This window comes from Sorex araneus, chromosome 9 (assembly GCF_027595985.1).
Source record: "Sorex araneus isolate mSorAra2 chromosome 9, mSorAra2.pri, whole genome shotgun sequence".
NCBI classification, from domain to species: Eukaryota; Metazoa; Chordata; class Mammalia; order Eulipotyphla; family Soricidae; genus Sorex; species Sorex araneus.
This window is the reverse complement of record NC_073310.1, coordinates 37,184,081-37,199,826: the sequence shown is the minus strand read 5'-3', so window position 1 is coordinate 37,199,826 and position 15,746 is coordinate 37,184,081. Positions and strand designations below refer to the sequence as shown.

General features: G+C 33.7%; 1 protein-coding gene across 1 annotated transcript in view; it reads left to right on the top strand.

The window, feature by feature from the left end:
• The window catches only part of FMN2 (formin 2), a 330,212-nt gene that overhangs the window by 243,760 nt on the left and 70,706 nt on the right, over nucleotides 1-15,746 (top strand). The window contains exon 14 of the mRNA XM_055146884.1: nucleotides 6,066-6,158. Coding sequence (XP_055002859.1) covers nucleotides 6,066-6,158 — 93 coding nt within the window. The remainder of the gene's footprint in view (nucleotides 1-6,065; nucleotides 6,159-15,746) is intronic.

Genomic DNA, 15,746 nt, shown 5'->3' with positions numbered 1-15,746 from the left:
AGAATTTGTATCTGAATAAATTATAGCTGAAAATGTCCTCAAACTCACAGGAAGAAACCAGACATCTAAGAAGATCAGGCATTTTAAAATAAAGTCACAAGAATCGGAGATGCAGACCAGGATACATAATTATTAAAATGACAATAATTAAAGTTAGGGCATCTAAGAATAGCTGAACAAAAACAAAGAATTATCTATAAAGGAACTCTCATAAAGCTGTCAGCACATACATCAGTAGAAATTTTATAGGGCATAAGAGAACGATGTAAAGAGCTTTATAGCTTTATAGTAAAAAATAATCTCCACTAAACTGCCAATGCGAAAAAAAATACTAAAGGGACTTTTATACAATGGGGAGAGGGAGGGGAAAGATAAAAGAAAAAGAAATAAAAGAGGAGGAACATTGCAATGAGTTGATAATGATTTTCTCTATAAATTTCTCTCAATTTGCTTTTCTCTACATGTTAATCTCATGCTAGGAAAAATATTTGTAATTAGAAGGAACAAATAAAATGATAAACATTGCAATTGGCATGCAAAAGGTACTTTAAAAATACAAGAGAAGGGAACAAATGTATAGAGGCAAACTAGGAACAGTGAGGAAACAGCATAATGGCAATAGATACCTACATATGAATAATACCCCTAAAATTTTGATAGTCTGAATTCTCAAATTATAAGACAGAGTGATCATTCAATTAAATTAAAAATCCTTGGAAACCAGAATATTAATCAGTACTTAGGGTTCATTTTATTTATGCTCAGGGACCTGGGTTTTATCCTTAGCACCGCATGCCCCCTTTACTACCATCAGGCATGCCTTGGAGTACCCTGAGTACCACCAGATCTACCTTAATGACTCAGCCCACAAGGCCTTACCAGCACTCTATTACCGGATCCAGGCACTGTATTATTGGGCCTAGTTTCTTAATATCACTGACATGGCCCCTAGGCTTCAAGAACACTCCTTGGAGCTTCTTCCCAAAGTTAATCCAAATTTTATGCATTTCCAGGATACAGTTTTGAGTTCCAAAAATAAACATGCTTTAAACAAAGAAGGTTGAAACAAATCCTACCAGCAAAGAATAAACTGGACAAAACAAGAACAGACAAAATAAGACTTCTACGGGTACAAAGACTTGACTCAGTGTTAGAGGAAATGCCCTACACTTGCAAGTAAAGCCCTAGGTTTAATAGGTCTTACAGTTTTTTCCCCCCAAGTATTGCTTCAGTCTCACTGAGCACTCCATAATAATAATACTTCTTAAAAAACTTCCACATTAAAAAAAATATCTAACAAGAGTAAAGGCTGATTTTAAATATGAAAGTATCAATCTATCATGAAAATATAATACTCAATATATGTGCAACAAATGATGTATACTATATAAAGTATCTGTTAACATTTATAGAGATTTGGCGGCAAAAAATAGTAATAGGGAACTTCATTGTCTCAAATCAACGGACATTTCCACAAGACAACAAAATGAATAAGGATTTAATAGCTGTTAAAGAATATTAAACCTCGGAGTGGGAGCGATAGTACAGAAGGTAGGGCATTTGCCTTGCACCCGACTGACCCAGGTTCAATTCCCAGCATCCCATATGGTTCCCCAAGCACTGCCAGGAGTAATTCCTGTGTGCAGAGCCAGGAATAGCCCCTGTGCATTGCCGGGTGTGACCCAAAAAGCAAAAAACAAACAAAAATATTAAATCAGATTGCTTTAATAACTATATATGAATACCCTATCATACAAAATTTACCTAAAGTGCTTACCAAAGTTCCTAGAAAATCATCTTCTCAAGACCATATGGAAAATTCTCACAAATAGGTCACAGTTGGGGCAGAAAAGAAGGATGGTGAACTCATGAAGATTGCATTATCAGTCATGCATTTTGTTCTGATTTTAGGGTTGTAACACTAAACATCAATAGAAAAAAGGGTAGAAAATGTCTAATATTTGGATATATAAATAGTTAAGTATAAGAAGCATACTGCTGAACAATAATTGGTCAATAATACAATCAAAAGAGAAATATTTATATATCTGATGAGAAATGAAATTGAAGTCATGTAAACTACCAGAAGTTAAAAGATGCAGCAAAAGCAGTACAAAGACAGAAGTTTATAGCAAAGCAGGTCTACACCAGGAAGCAAGGAATAGTCTCATTAAAACAACAGCAACAATAAAACTCAAAAATACTTCTTAAACTCATATTTAAGAGAACTAGAAAAACCGCTTTGCTTTAAATAATGTTTCTGAATTATATAAGCTTGTAAGATTCAAGTTTGTAAGAATTCAATATTTGATACTGTAAAAATTTTATATAGTTGGGGGCCAGATAGACAGTACAATGGGTAGGGTGCTTGCCTTGCACAAATGGTTCCTTGAAAATTGCCAGTGTAATTTCTGACAGCAAGCCAGGGGTAATCCCTCAACATTGCTCAGTGTAACTTAAAAACAAACAAAAATTTTACATAGTCACATACAACTTCTAAAAATGATAAGTAATAACAAGAATGATATGTTATGCACCATGACATATTAAAGTTAACAGAAGAGTGGGGGGACAGAGAGAAAGTACAAAGGAAAAGTTATTCATTTTATGTTGCAGCTCACGCTGGTTCCATCTCTAGCACTGCATTTAGTCATCTGAGTTCTGCCAGGAGTAAGTCATAGCACTGCTGATATTGCCCCAAAACAAAATAATAGTAAAAAAATAATTGGGGGTTGCACCTAATGGAGTCCAAAGCTTACTCCTGGCTATGGCTATGTTTTCAGGGTCTTTTTATGATACTGGGGATCAAAACCAGGTCAGCTTCAAGGCTACCAATCTCTTTGCCCTCTGTACTTTCTCTCAGGCCAAATGCAAAGTTTTTAAAAACAAAATAACAAGACTCAATCTTATAAAGTAATTTTCTTGTTCCTTATTATACTGAATAGTTGCATATGTATTATTAAATCTAAAAGAATGTATAAGCATTCTACATAAATATATGTAATTAGAATTTGACATTTTTATAATTTTATTATTGTCCTTTTTATAAAAGCAATAAAACAATTCAAAAATAACGTGTACAAAATAGCTGCTCTCAAATAATGTATAAATCTCATACATATTACAGTGAAGTGCTTAGGATATATGGGTTTGCACCAGTAATGTCTCCATTGTGAGACTTGTTACTGTTTTTGGCATATCGAATATGCCACAGGTAGCTTGCCAGACTCTGCCTTGCGGGCGGAATACTCTCATTACCCTCTTCGAGATGGACGGAGGAATCAAACCTGGGTCAGCCGCATGCAAAGCAAATGCCCTACCCACTGTACTATCACTCCATTTTTTATTATTTTATTATTATATTATTTTATTATTTTAATATGAGAGCCCAGCAAGCTCCTGAGAATATCTCGCCTGCACAGCAGAACCTGGCAAGCTACCCGTGGCATATTTGATATGCCAAAAACAGTAACAACAAGTCTCACAATGGAGATGTTCCTGGTGCCCGCTCGAGCAAATCAATGAACAACTAGACCACAGTGCTACAGTGCATTTAAAAAAATCATTTTATTTATTATTTTCTGTGTACCAAGGACTGTTTCTACATACTTTCACATGTTCTGTTTTACAACTCAAAAAAACAAATACTCACCTTGCAGTAGATTAGTATGCTTGCGTGACATTAGAGACAACATGAAATAGAAAGACTACCTGAATTAACAGATTGTAATTTGAAGAGGTAAAAAGCAACATCAAGCACCAAACTGTACTAAAGTTATTTATGATCATGTCTCATATCTAATTTGTTTTTCTAGGCTTAATTATTTAGAGAAAGGAAGTCCAATTTTTGTTATTTCTGTTTGTATTCTTAACTTTCTGATACAAGTAAAAAATTTTATTGGATGGACTAACTACTGAAGTAGAAATAACGTTCTAGTATTTGGAATCCAACTCACAGGATTTCAGTTCTAGTTCACTCATACTCTGGGAAAGCCTTTTATTTGAACTAATTTGCAAGCATCTTTGGAACTGACTTCCTCATCTGACAGATACTTTAATAAAATCTCTCTCTACTTTTACCATGATTATTAGTCAAGTGGGTGGAAAATCTCTGGAAGTGATAGGTAGATAGATGGATGAATTGGAGTCACTGGAAGTGGTAGCTATTCCTAATGTTTTTGTAAACCAAGTATTATTTGCTTAGAACAGTCTATGATCATAAATATCATAGTGTTTTTTAATGCCCTCAGGATCAAAGGAATGTTGTCTTTCTCAGTAATGATTTTACAAATAAAGCAAGCTAACCCAACAGAGTTGAGAGATGTTTGGTCCCAAATAAAGGGAATGTTTATTGTTTTAGAGATTTCTCCAGTTAAATAACTAGCCTCCGGAGTCAGTAAGAACTCTATCATAGGTGATATTTAGAAAAATAGAGACCTATTTGTCAGAAACATGGTTAAAAAAGAGGGAAAGACATTGCAGTCAGTTTCCTTTGATCTATATTTAATAAATGGTACACTATATATCTATAAATTCTGTATTTCTTAGTTTTTTAGATATATAATAGCATTTTAATAGTTTTATAATATCAACATTTTAAAATAATATGGATGTTGATTAGCATTTTCCATATTTTAAAATATAAAATAATTATCAGCGTGTCTTGTCATATCAGTTATTTATTTGTTTGCAACATCACGTAGAAGAGGCCAACGTGATAATACATCGGGAACGGCTTTTCCCTTGCACATAGCAGACCCAGATTTCCATTTCCAGCACCCTTTATAGTACCCCAAGCCGACTAGGAGAAATCCCAGAGTCAAGATCTAGGACTAAGCTCTGAGTGCTGCCAGATGTGGCCTCCAAATAAACAACATCAATGAAAACAAGTGGAGAGGTTCCTAAAGTTGTATTAGCAATTTATAATTCTTATTGAATCTCCTTTATATGACAATACTTGAGTGATTTCAACTTGGTAACTGTTGCTGAGAATATAATAAAACCCTCATGATAAAAACCTTTTCCTCAGGGAACTTGCCTTTCATTAAGTCAGATGGTTTCTAACGAATCATTTTTCAACCCTAATGAGAAAAGTAAAATCTGAATAGTCTAAAAAGATAATATAGTCACAAAAAGATAATATAGTCTTTCACCTGAACAGATTTTCAAAAAGTTGAGTCTGGTATAAGGAATATTAGAATTTTTGTTTTTCTGATTTTATACTATAACCATCTTAACACTAGAAACTTGTAGAAGTTAGATAAATATATTAGGTTCCTTAAAGGATTTAGTCAGTTAAGAAAGCATATCATAGACCAACTGTTACAAAACTCTTCAAAAATTTGTCAGAATATATGTTTTTCATTTTTACCCAATAATTTTTATTTCTTTTTATTAATTTTTATATTATTAAAGTACCATTATTTACATGGATTTACTCATTGAGTTTTAGATATAGTGTTCCAGCACAAATCTCACCACCAGTGTATTTTAAGTAACAGTATACAATGAGAAAAATAAAATGCAGGACATATGATTTCACCAGTTTTAAGTATTTTATTTTGACTTAACTGGTAATAAATTTTAATAATCATGTTTTACTGAATCATAAACTGAATTCTTAATATTAATACAAACAAAAGCATTTTTGTTCCTTTTGTGTCTGCTTTGCATACTTACATAATGCTTTACTGTGTGCCAGGCATTATTCAAATAACCTTATATCTGTTAACTGATTTTTTTTCTGAAAGTGGCATTTCAGTTGGACAGTAAATGTCCATTCCACAGATGACAAGGAGGCCTAGAATCGAAGTAGTTTATTGAAGTTCACATAGTATTGAATGACCAGATAAGCTATAGATCATAAGGAAAACAGTATTGCCCTTTAAAATGATACTCTGATTGAAGACTGTATGCCAATCTATGAATGTATCCAAAATAGATGTATACCATGCATCAATTAGCACAGTTAACCAGCCTTTCTAACAGTGGCAAATGTTATTTTATAATCGTTGCATTGCTTCATTAATAGTGTGGCATTCTAAACAGTGGCTCTCTAATTACAGCCTGTGAGGTTGAAGCAGGAAAAGTGTACCAAGTATCCTCGCAAGAATATATTCAGCCTTTCAAAGAAAACATGGAACAATTTATAACTCAAGGTAAATTCTATAGAAATATATTGTGTTTCAGAAAGTTTTTAAAAATAAATATATGCATTGGTTTAAAGAAATTATTGTGTCATCACAGAAAAAACATTGTCTTGTGAATTACACTTGTGAAAGAATAAGAATTTATAAATATGTTGTATATGGGTCTCATTATTATTGTTTCTTTCTTGATGGTAAATATAATAGATATTCTTGAATGTTTAATCGTTCTTATGACTTAGACTATAGCTTTTATTATTCAGATCCTTAGTATGTGTATATATGAAATTTTATTTTTATTATTTATTTATTTATTTATTTATTTATTTATCTTTTGGCTCACGGCTTACTCTTGGCTCTGCACTCAGGGGTTACTTCTGGCAGTGCTTGGGGCAGCATATGCGGTGCCCAGAATTGAAATGGGGTTAACCACATGTGAAGTAAATGCCATATTAGCTACACTATCTCCTCTCTGTAATTATTTTTTGAAATACATTTGAGGGGTCATTTTGGATCAAGCCTGAGACTTCCTAGGGACTACACCTAGTTTGGTGACCAGAGCAATTTTACTGGTAGTGCTTAGGGATTCTAAGGTACTAGTTAGGGAACATATGCAAATCTTCATGTGATTTGCAGGGCTTCTACATGCAAAGCCAACTTTGAGCCAACTCCGTCCTCTATATGCTATTTCTTATACAATATATAAATACATTAGATGTTAGCAACTTTTTCCTGAGGTAGCTTACATTTTATAAATATCTTACTTAATCTCCCTGTATGAGATAAGCAAGGATGGAAAAATTCAGAAGTTATTAAACATTTTCTTTGTACCTGGGATTAAACTAAGGGCCCCTTACATTTTACTACTGTGCCACAGTCTTGACCTTTAAAAATTATGTTTTAAAGAGAAAAACAGCATTTCAATCACATTTCAGTTTAAAAACACTGAAACTTACAGTTTTATCAAAGCATTTACTACTCAAAACATTTAAACTCTGGAATGTTGCATCTCTTCAGAAAATCAGATTTGTGTCACGCCATGCTCTGGAAAGTTTTGCTGTTTTCAGGAATTCTCCTAGAGGCTGACATGGTACAAGAGTGAGGCCAAACAGCGTTCTGAAGACTGGCTCCATCTTCTGTTCATTAGGCTATGGCTTTTATAAGTTGTTCAAGTGTCATTAGTGATGATTTATAATGAATGAGTCACACTGGAATTTGATTATCTGTTAAGTAGAGCTATTTTTTAAGATGCGAAATATAATTTTTGATCGTTTAAGGGAATCACGAAGATTGGACCAAACTTTGGTCAGATTCATAATTCAAAGTGATTGTAATTTACATATTCTCAGTTCCTCATGATTTGAATGGAAAATCTATTCACTGTTTCCTAAATAGTTTTGGCTGAAAGCATAGTCCTGCAGTAATATTTTAGAATAAGTCTGGGTCTCTCTTAGTTATAAGTAAAAATGGACTTACTTTTTGTTTACTTGGGTGTGGGGATCCAGGATATTTTAGAAAGCTATTTAGGTAAATTATGAATTATATTTTGCTTAAGTAAAGAACAGCATTATTAACTCATTATTAACTCAATTCTTTTTAATTCTATATATACAATATAAGAGTTAGTCACTGCTGTTCACTTCATATGTGATTTAGTTACATGATTTGAATTTTGTAGACTATCACTGTCACTGTCACTGTCATCCCAATTTGTCATCCCAATTTGATCAACAGTTTGCTCGTGCAGGCCCAGTAACATCTCCATTCATCCTAGCCCTGAGATTTTAGCAGCCTTTTTTTTCTCATCTCCCCCACTGGTTCCGCATTAGAGACTCTTCAGTGTCAGGGGAATGAGACTCATCATTGTTACTGTATTTGGCATATGAATACGCCACTAGGCATTGATAATTTCTTTATAACTATATCTATATCACTTTTTAAAGGATAGCAAACTCAAAATTTTGTAACCAAGGTGAAACTTAGTAAATGTACCTATACATCATACATATCTATATCTAATATCTTTATCTATAGCTATATCTAATATCTTTATAAATAATATATTATTTCAGTTTGTTTGGGGTGACACCCAGCAGTGCTCAAGGATCATACCAGGCATTGCTTCGGGGACCATATTGCAGACTGTTGATCAAACTCAGGTTAGCTGTATGCAAGTCAAGAGCTTTACCTACTATTCTATCTTCTAATAATATACAATGATTTAAAAAGTAGTTGGATGTGGCCAACGTGGGTTCGATCTCCATCACTACATATGATTGCCCAAGCCCTGCTGAGGAGTGACTTCTGAGCTCAGAGTCAGAAATAAGATCTGAGCATTGCCAAGTGTGGGCCCCCAAGGTCCCCCAAAATAGTGTTTTAAAAAAGTGGGTGGAGACTTTTTCAGATTTGTGTAGTAATACAAGTGGTAGAAAGATAGGCTTTCACAGTCATAGAAAATGAATATCTCTATTAATACAGCCCTCCAATGTGATATTTTAATCCTCTTATTATAAAACTCAGACATTAGTAATTATTCTTCACTACATTAAATAAACCATAAATGTTGAGAGGATAACAACCTATATATTCTTATATGTATGATATGCTTAATTTTTGTCATTAAATTAGAAGATTCAAATTATAGAAGTCTTATCATGGCTCTTCTGCTAGCATTTTTAATTACTTTTTTTTTCAGGTCCTGTTAAAATGTTCTGTGATTTTATGCTTATTGCAGTTTATTTTGAATGCCTTCTATCTGTCATAAATTATTACTGAGTGATAGCAGTGAGTTAGAAAATGTATGTGTTCTAATGAGTCTTACAATCAACATTGGTTAAGAAACAGATAATGATGACAGTAACTACTTTAGAAAAATATACGTAGATCTATTCTGTCAAAAATGTGGAAGGAAAGTTCAGGTTTTAATATGATTATTCATGAGTTCATATTCAATAGTAACATAGTGGAAACTTATATTTCACCTGAAATTATTTTTTAAATATTGTGTTAACTTTGGTTTGGAAAAATGCATATATTTAATGAGCAAAGGTTGATGTATACATTAAAATATATTATTATAACACTACTCCAACTACCAAGTAAGAGATACCCCTCCCCCACCTGTTGAAACACCTCCGGATTTGCTCTTACTCCTATATCCTCTGTGATTTAAGTTCAGCTTTCAGAATCTAGGGGTTTGCTTTGCTGCTTAAAAATAAAAAAACTTATGTTATTTGCTATATGTTTTTATATTGCACCTGAATGAAATAATTTGTTTTTAATCCTTTTCCTTCTGTTTCACTTTGCATAATTCCTTCTAGTTCATCCAAATTTTCAAAAATGGCTAGATAACATTTAGAATAACTTTCATGAATAGTATCCCACTGTGGATATATACAATTTCTAAATTCAATCAATTTCAGCTGTTTTCATGAGTTAGCTATTGTAAAATTGCTCCATGAATATGGAGTGCTTATATTTTTTTTCTAAATTAGTATTCTTATTTTTATATTATCATATTGTTTCCCTCTCTACGTATACATTAAATGATCATATATTTGAGAGTGTGTGTCAGGATATTCAGTCCTTTCCCATTGGTCTATGGGTTTGTATTCCACTACCATACTGTTTTAATTACTACTGCTTTACAGTTAGAGGTTGGAGAAGGTGATGCCTCACATCTTTTTTCCAAGAATTGCTTTAACTATTTGTGGGATCTTATTGTTCCATATGAATTTTAGGACTGTTTGATAAATTTCTTCAAAAAATATCATGGATATTCTCATAGGGACCAGACTGAATCTGTATAATGCTTTGGGGAGTATTGTCTTTTTGACAATGTTAATTCTTCCAATCCAATAGCAGGGAATGTTTCTCCATTTTCTTTTGTTCTTTTATTTCATAAAACAACATTTTGTAGTTTTCTTTTTTGTACAGGTCTTTTACCTCCTTAGTTAAGCTGATTCTGAGATACTTGATTTTCTGAGGCATGATTATGAACGGGAATTTTTTTTTTTAATTGATTCACCATAAGGTACAGTAACAAAGCTTTCATGTTTGAGTTTCAATCATACAATCATCAAACACCCATCCCTTCATCAGTGCACATTTTCCACCACCAAAATCTCCTATATCCCACCCCCATTCCACACCTCCCCCTGCCTATGTGGCAGACAATTTGCACAATACTCTCTTTGTCTACGTTAGTTACCTTCAATATTTCAAGACCAGACCCACCACCACTGACATGTACCGAAAGGCTATACTAGACAATGTGTTTTGTATTGTTAGTTATGGATGCAATATAATGTTACATGGCTGCAAGAGCAGCCACACAGTCTAGAAATTCTAAAATTTTAATAATTAGTGTCTGAAGAGGTCACTGCAGCAAGTTGCTTGGGTCCGAGGTTCATTTTTGTGTCTCTGGATCCTGGCCATGTGGTTGCTTAAGTAGATGGTGGTCAGTTGTGGCTTCATCTCAGAGTCCCATAAGGGTGGTGGGAAGGAGGAGTGCCCGCTCCTTCCCTGTCCTGTGAGGCCTGGCATTTGGTGCCACCGTCACGCGGTGGCGCTTACCTGGAGCTTATGGCTGGCTTCTAGAAAATGGTGACTGCCAGAGTTCCTAGAGGGCGAGCAGAGGAACAGCACCTGTCCCCATCTTGAACTGCCCAGTGGAAATGGCCTATTGCAAAGTCCAGGGCCATCTCTGCCACAAGTTGCTCGGATCTGAGGTTCTTTTGTGTGTCCGGGGGATTTTTTTTTTCATATCACATTCCTCTCTTTCATTATTTGCATCTAGGAAAATCATGGAATTTTTGGCATTAATTTTGTAACCTGCCACATTACTCTACAAATCTATTGTTTCTAGGAGCTTCTTGGTAGAGACTTTAGGGTTCTCTAGGTATAGTATCATGTTATCTCAAAATAGTGAAAACGTCTCTATTTGGAAGCCCTTAATATATTTTTTCCCTAATTGCTATGGCAAGTACTTCCAGTGGCAAGAGTGGGCATCCTTGTCTCTGATCTTAGAGATAAGGCTTTTAGTTTTCCCCACTGAGAATAATGCTTGTCATGGGTTTGTGGTAGATGGCTTTGAATATATTGAGGAAAGTTCCTTCAATTCCCATTTTGCTGAGAGTTTTCATCATAAACAGGTGCTGGATCTTGTCAAAGATGCTTTCTCTACATCTATTTATATTATCATACGGGATTTATCTTTTTTCTTATTGATATAATGAATTATATTAATTGACTTGCTAATATTAAACCATCCTTGCATCCCAGGGATAAATTAAATATTTGACATTTCTCTGTTTCTTTTTTACTTGAGTAATTCTTTTTTAACAATTTAGTTTCATCTTGGGAAAGATGGGTAAGGAGAGGCTGCTAGAATCTCAGGACTGAGTGTAATAGAGATGTTACTGGTGCTCACTCGAGTAAATCGACAAACAACATGATGACAGTGATTTAGTGATAGTTTCATCTTAGTGTTCACACTGAGATTTTTTTTTCCCTTTCCTTATGGACTTCTCACTCAAATGACAAATGCATTATTTGAAAATGCTAATGATTGATTTGATAATAAGATTTGTTAATTATTTTAGACTTTGCAAATTTGATTTTTTTCCCTTAATATTGTTACTTCCTTGGAAAAGTCATTTTCTCCTTGTAAAAATATAGTGCCTTTCTCATTATGTTTTATTATTATAAATATATAAATTACTAAAATAGTAATATCTATATTACCAATCCTATTTCAATATTTCTACAATGTTGAATATGATTATTTATATCTCTCCTTATCTAACTTTTCTTAAGGTGATTCTGTATCACTTTTACCTGCATGAGAGCCAAACAATGAATTCAAACCATGTTTAATTGAAATACTGCAATATTAAATTATGTTGCTTTTGGTCTGAGGATTGTAATGTCAAAGCCTTCATGCTATAATTAAAGCATTGTTTTTGCAAGTAAATTTAGGAGGAAAACACAGCAGGAACAGTTTTTAGATTTCAAAGTTTTATGTCAATTTTATGTTTTAAAATTTTGATTTCATAAGTTACTAGTTAGTATTTCATTTAAAATAGGTACTTGGATATTTTTAGTTAAAGGTAGAGAGAGAGATTTTTTTTTCATTATCTATTTCTTTATTGAAGGTGCAAAATTCTGCCTCACTGTGGAAAGTTAGAACATGCCATTTTATTTTTTTTTAATATTTTAATTTTATTTTTTTCTATTTTTTCTTTATTTATTTTTAATTAGTGAATCACCGTGAGGGTACAGTTACAGATTTACATATCTTTGTGCTCTTGTTTCTCTCATACAAAGTTCGAGAACCCATCCCTTCACCAGTGCCCATTCTCCACCACCAGTAAACCCAGCATCTCTCCTACCCTCCCCAATCCCATCTTCCCACACCCTGCCCCACCACTGTGGCAGGGTATACCCTTTTGTTCTCTCTCTCTAATTAGGTGTTGTGGTTCGCAATAAAGGTGTTGAGTGGCCACTGTGTTCACTCTCTAGCCCACATTCAGCCCACATCACCCTTCCCCCACATGGCCTCTGACCGCATTGTACTTGGTGATCCCTTCTCTGAGTTGGAGAGAGATTTCTTTTTTAAAATTTAATTTTATTTTGGAAATAACCAAAAAGTTATGCTTGAATTTTCATCTTTGGTAAGGTAGCTGTGATTTTTAAAGTAAAAGGACATTAATTTTCCCTGGGAATGTCTTTATTTATATGTCAAATTAATGTAGCACATGAATAGAGTGATAAATAGGTTTTATGTGTTATTTGGTAGACAAAGTAGGCAATGCAATAGTTTTTTCATTGAAAATTGCTTCTCTTTGCACTGTATCTACTACAAAATTCAAAACTCATGCATGTGCATGACGTTTTTCCATGTCTTTTTCACTTTGAAAAACTGAAGATTTAGAAAGGAATTTCACTGAGGACCACTTCAATAAATACATCAAGCCGGGTGATTACAGCACATGACTTTCTTGTATTCGGGGTTTGGCCTGAAGCCACATATATCATATATTTGACATATGCATCATTTACTATTGTGTGCACAATTCTTAAACTTTTTTTATATCAAGCACTTATGGTATATTTATATGTACCTTTATTTCTAAGGACACAAATGATCTATGCTTTACGCTTTCAATATTAAATAAAGTGACCAATTATTCAACATCTAAATTATAATTTTATAATCCAAAAATGTTGCTTTTCTTTCTCCCACAAACATTCCACAGCACTTATTGTTCTAAGAATATTTACAGAATCAAGGAAGAAATATATTGAGCCTTATATTTATTTCATTTGCCCTTGAAAGGAAGTAATTTTGATGTTTGTTTCCTATCTGACTTATATAAACTGTCTCAATTTTCTTGACTTTGAGTTGAGTGTCAAACAGGAGAGTGTCTCAGAAATCTGAAAGCCAAAGCAATATATCTGCAATGAAATGACAACTTTAAGTGACTCAGGAGAAAGGCACAGCATCTGTCCAAAAAATAACCCATACTGGGTACACTTAAAAGCAATTGAAATGCACATTCATAGCTAATTATAAACAAAAAGTAGTTAACACTTTAAATAAAAGGAAAAATGCAAAAAGATTTAGAGCCTAGACAAGAAGATGAAAGGGTTCTAAGCTGCTTTCCATCTGATACTACTCAAATGCAACTCTGTCTCTAATTACCTGGGAATATGTGGTATTCCCCTCATGAAAGTTCAAGATCAGAAAGGGCGTTCATTCCGTGCCTCTGCTTACTCACAGTCCTTTGGAGTATGTTCAGGAGAAATATTTAATATTGCAAAAGAGTCTGGAGCCAGACAAGCAACTACAGACACAAATCACTGGGTCGAAATAGTAACTTAGTAGGATAACAGTGACTAGAAAATATTTACGGAGCTGAGGTTTTTAGGGTGGAAACAGTACTCTTCTAGAAGACATCATTTAATACCAAAGTACTGAAACAGAATCATTAAAAACATGTTTTTTAACAGGTTGCATGTTTAGTGACACAAAACCTTTCATGCAATTTGTCTGTGTGAAAGATTTGCACCACAAAGTTATTTTTAAAATAAATTTGTTCTAAAATAAATACATGAGGCAATAACCCTAGATACCAGTAATATAAAACACTCAGTGTTTCTTTTATTATATGGTTACTACTACAGGTTTTCTATGCTTCAAATCATAGCTCTGTAATTTGAATGGCAAAGGAAACACCATCCCTATGACAGTTGCAATAGTTGGATTATATTTAAAGCCTAGTTAAGCCCTGCTGCACTACAGTTTACATACCTTCTATAAGGATAATTTATTTGCTCAGTTTTGGATTTTGAAACTATTAAACGAAGCTGTCTTCCCTGGGAATATTTGTCAGCATAAATAGATTTTTGCTTTGTCTTCTTTTCAAAACTGTATTATCTTTTCCTTTTCTGTACTATCAGTAGAGAACTGAGTTGGCTGCTTTATTTCGCCATCTTGATTTTCATTGTTTTCTACTTCCATTTCTGCTTTCAATATATATTACCTCAGGAAACTTCTTGGCAGTGAATCTCATAGAGAGCAAGGAATGTGTGGTTACCATAATGTGTGTGAGCAAGAGTTGTTCATAAGAAAAGAATTGCAGACTTTCAAAAATACTTGAATCTTTTATATTTTACCATGTTCTCCAAAAAAGATTCACAAAAAGTGCTATCTTCTCCCTTAAATTAGTTTTATTACTTCTATGCCTTTAAAAAGTCTAAAGCCGGGGTAGGCTTCAGTGATGGGATAGCGAGTGGATAGGGCATTTGATTTGCCATTGGATCTGCAGAGTGTGAGGCTCCAAAAGTTCCCTCTCCCACCCCAGAACTCAGAACTTATCCTTGAGAATACAGCCAGGATTCAGCCCTAAGCACTGCCAGTAGTGGCCCCAAACAACAACAATGATGATGACAACAATGGCAACAACAAAAAACAAAGCAGAATACCAAACTAAAGTGGGAGGGATGGGGAATGCTAAGAAACAACTTCTGCTTATTTAGAAACATTGCTTTTTCCTCCATTGTAAAGAAAAAATAAACAGATAGTAAATATATCTTAGAATTATTTCTTGGTTGTTCTTTTTGTATCTGCTATAATACTTGGTGATACATCTTTATATTGTTATAAAGAGGCACACTTATTTATCAGTAAGTTACCTTCTGAATATATATTCTAGCTATACAATAATTAAGTAGATATTCGATGGACTTACACTGGGAGGCTTTTTCAGGGTAATCTCCATCCTGTGCTGTAGAATGATGATATCGAGAAAGAAGACAGGAAACACAACTATGTGGCAGACAGTTTATACATTTGCTAATTAAAATTCAGATGACTCCATGAAAAAGAAATTAGTTTAAGTGATGAAAAAAGTTATTAAAGTGGTTATCATATTGAAATCTAACATATAAAAATCTAACATTTACCAATATAATTTATATTCATATCTGCTAGGTATAATTCTCATGTACTAACCCTAAATGCTTGCCTGGGAGTGCTTTATTAAGATGAAATTCAGAGTGGTAATACCTTGCCAACTCCTTTTTCATATGAGGTGT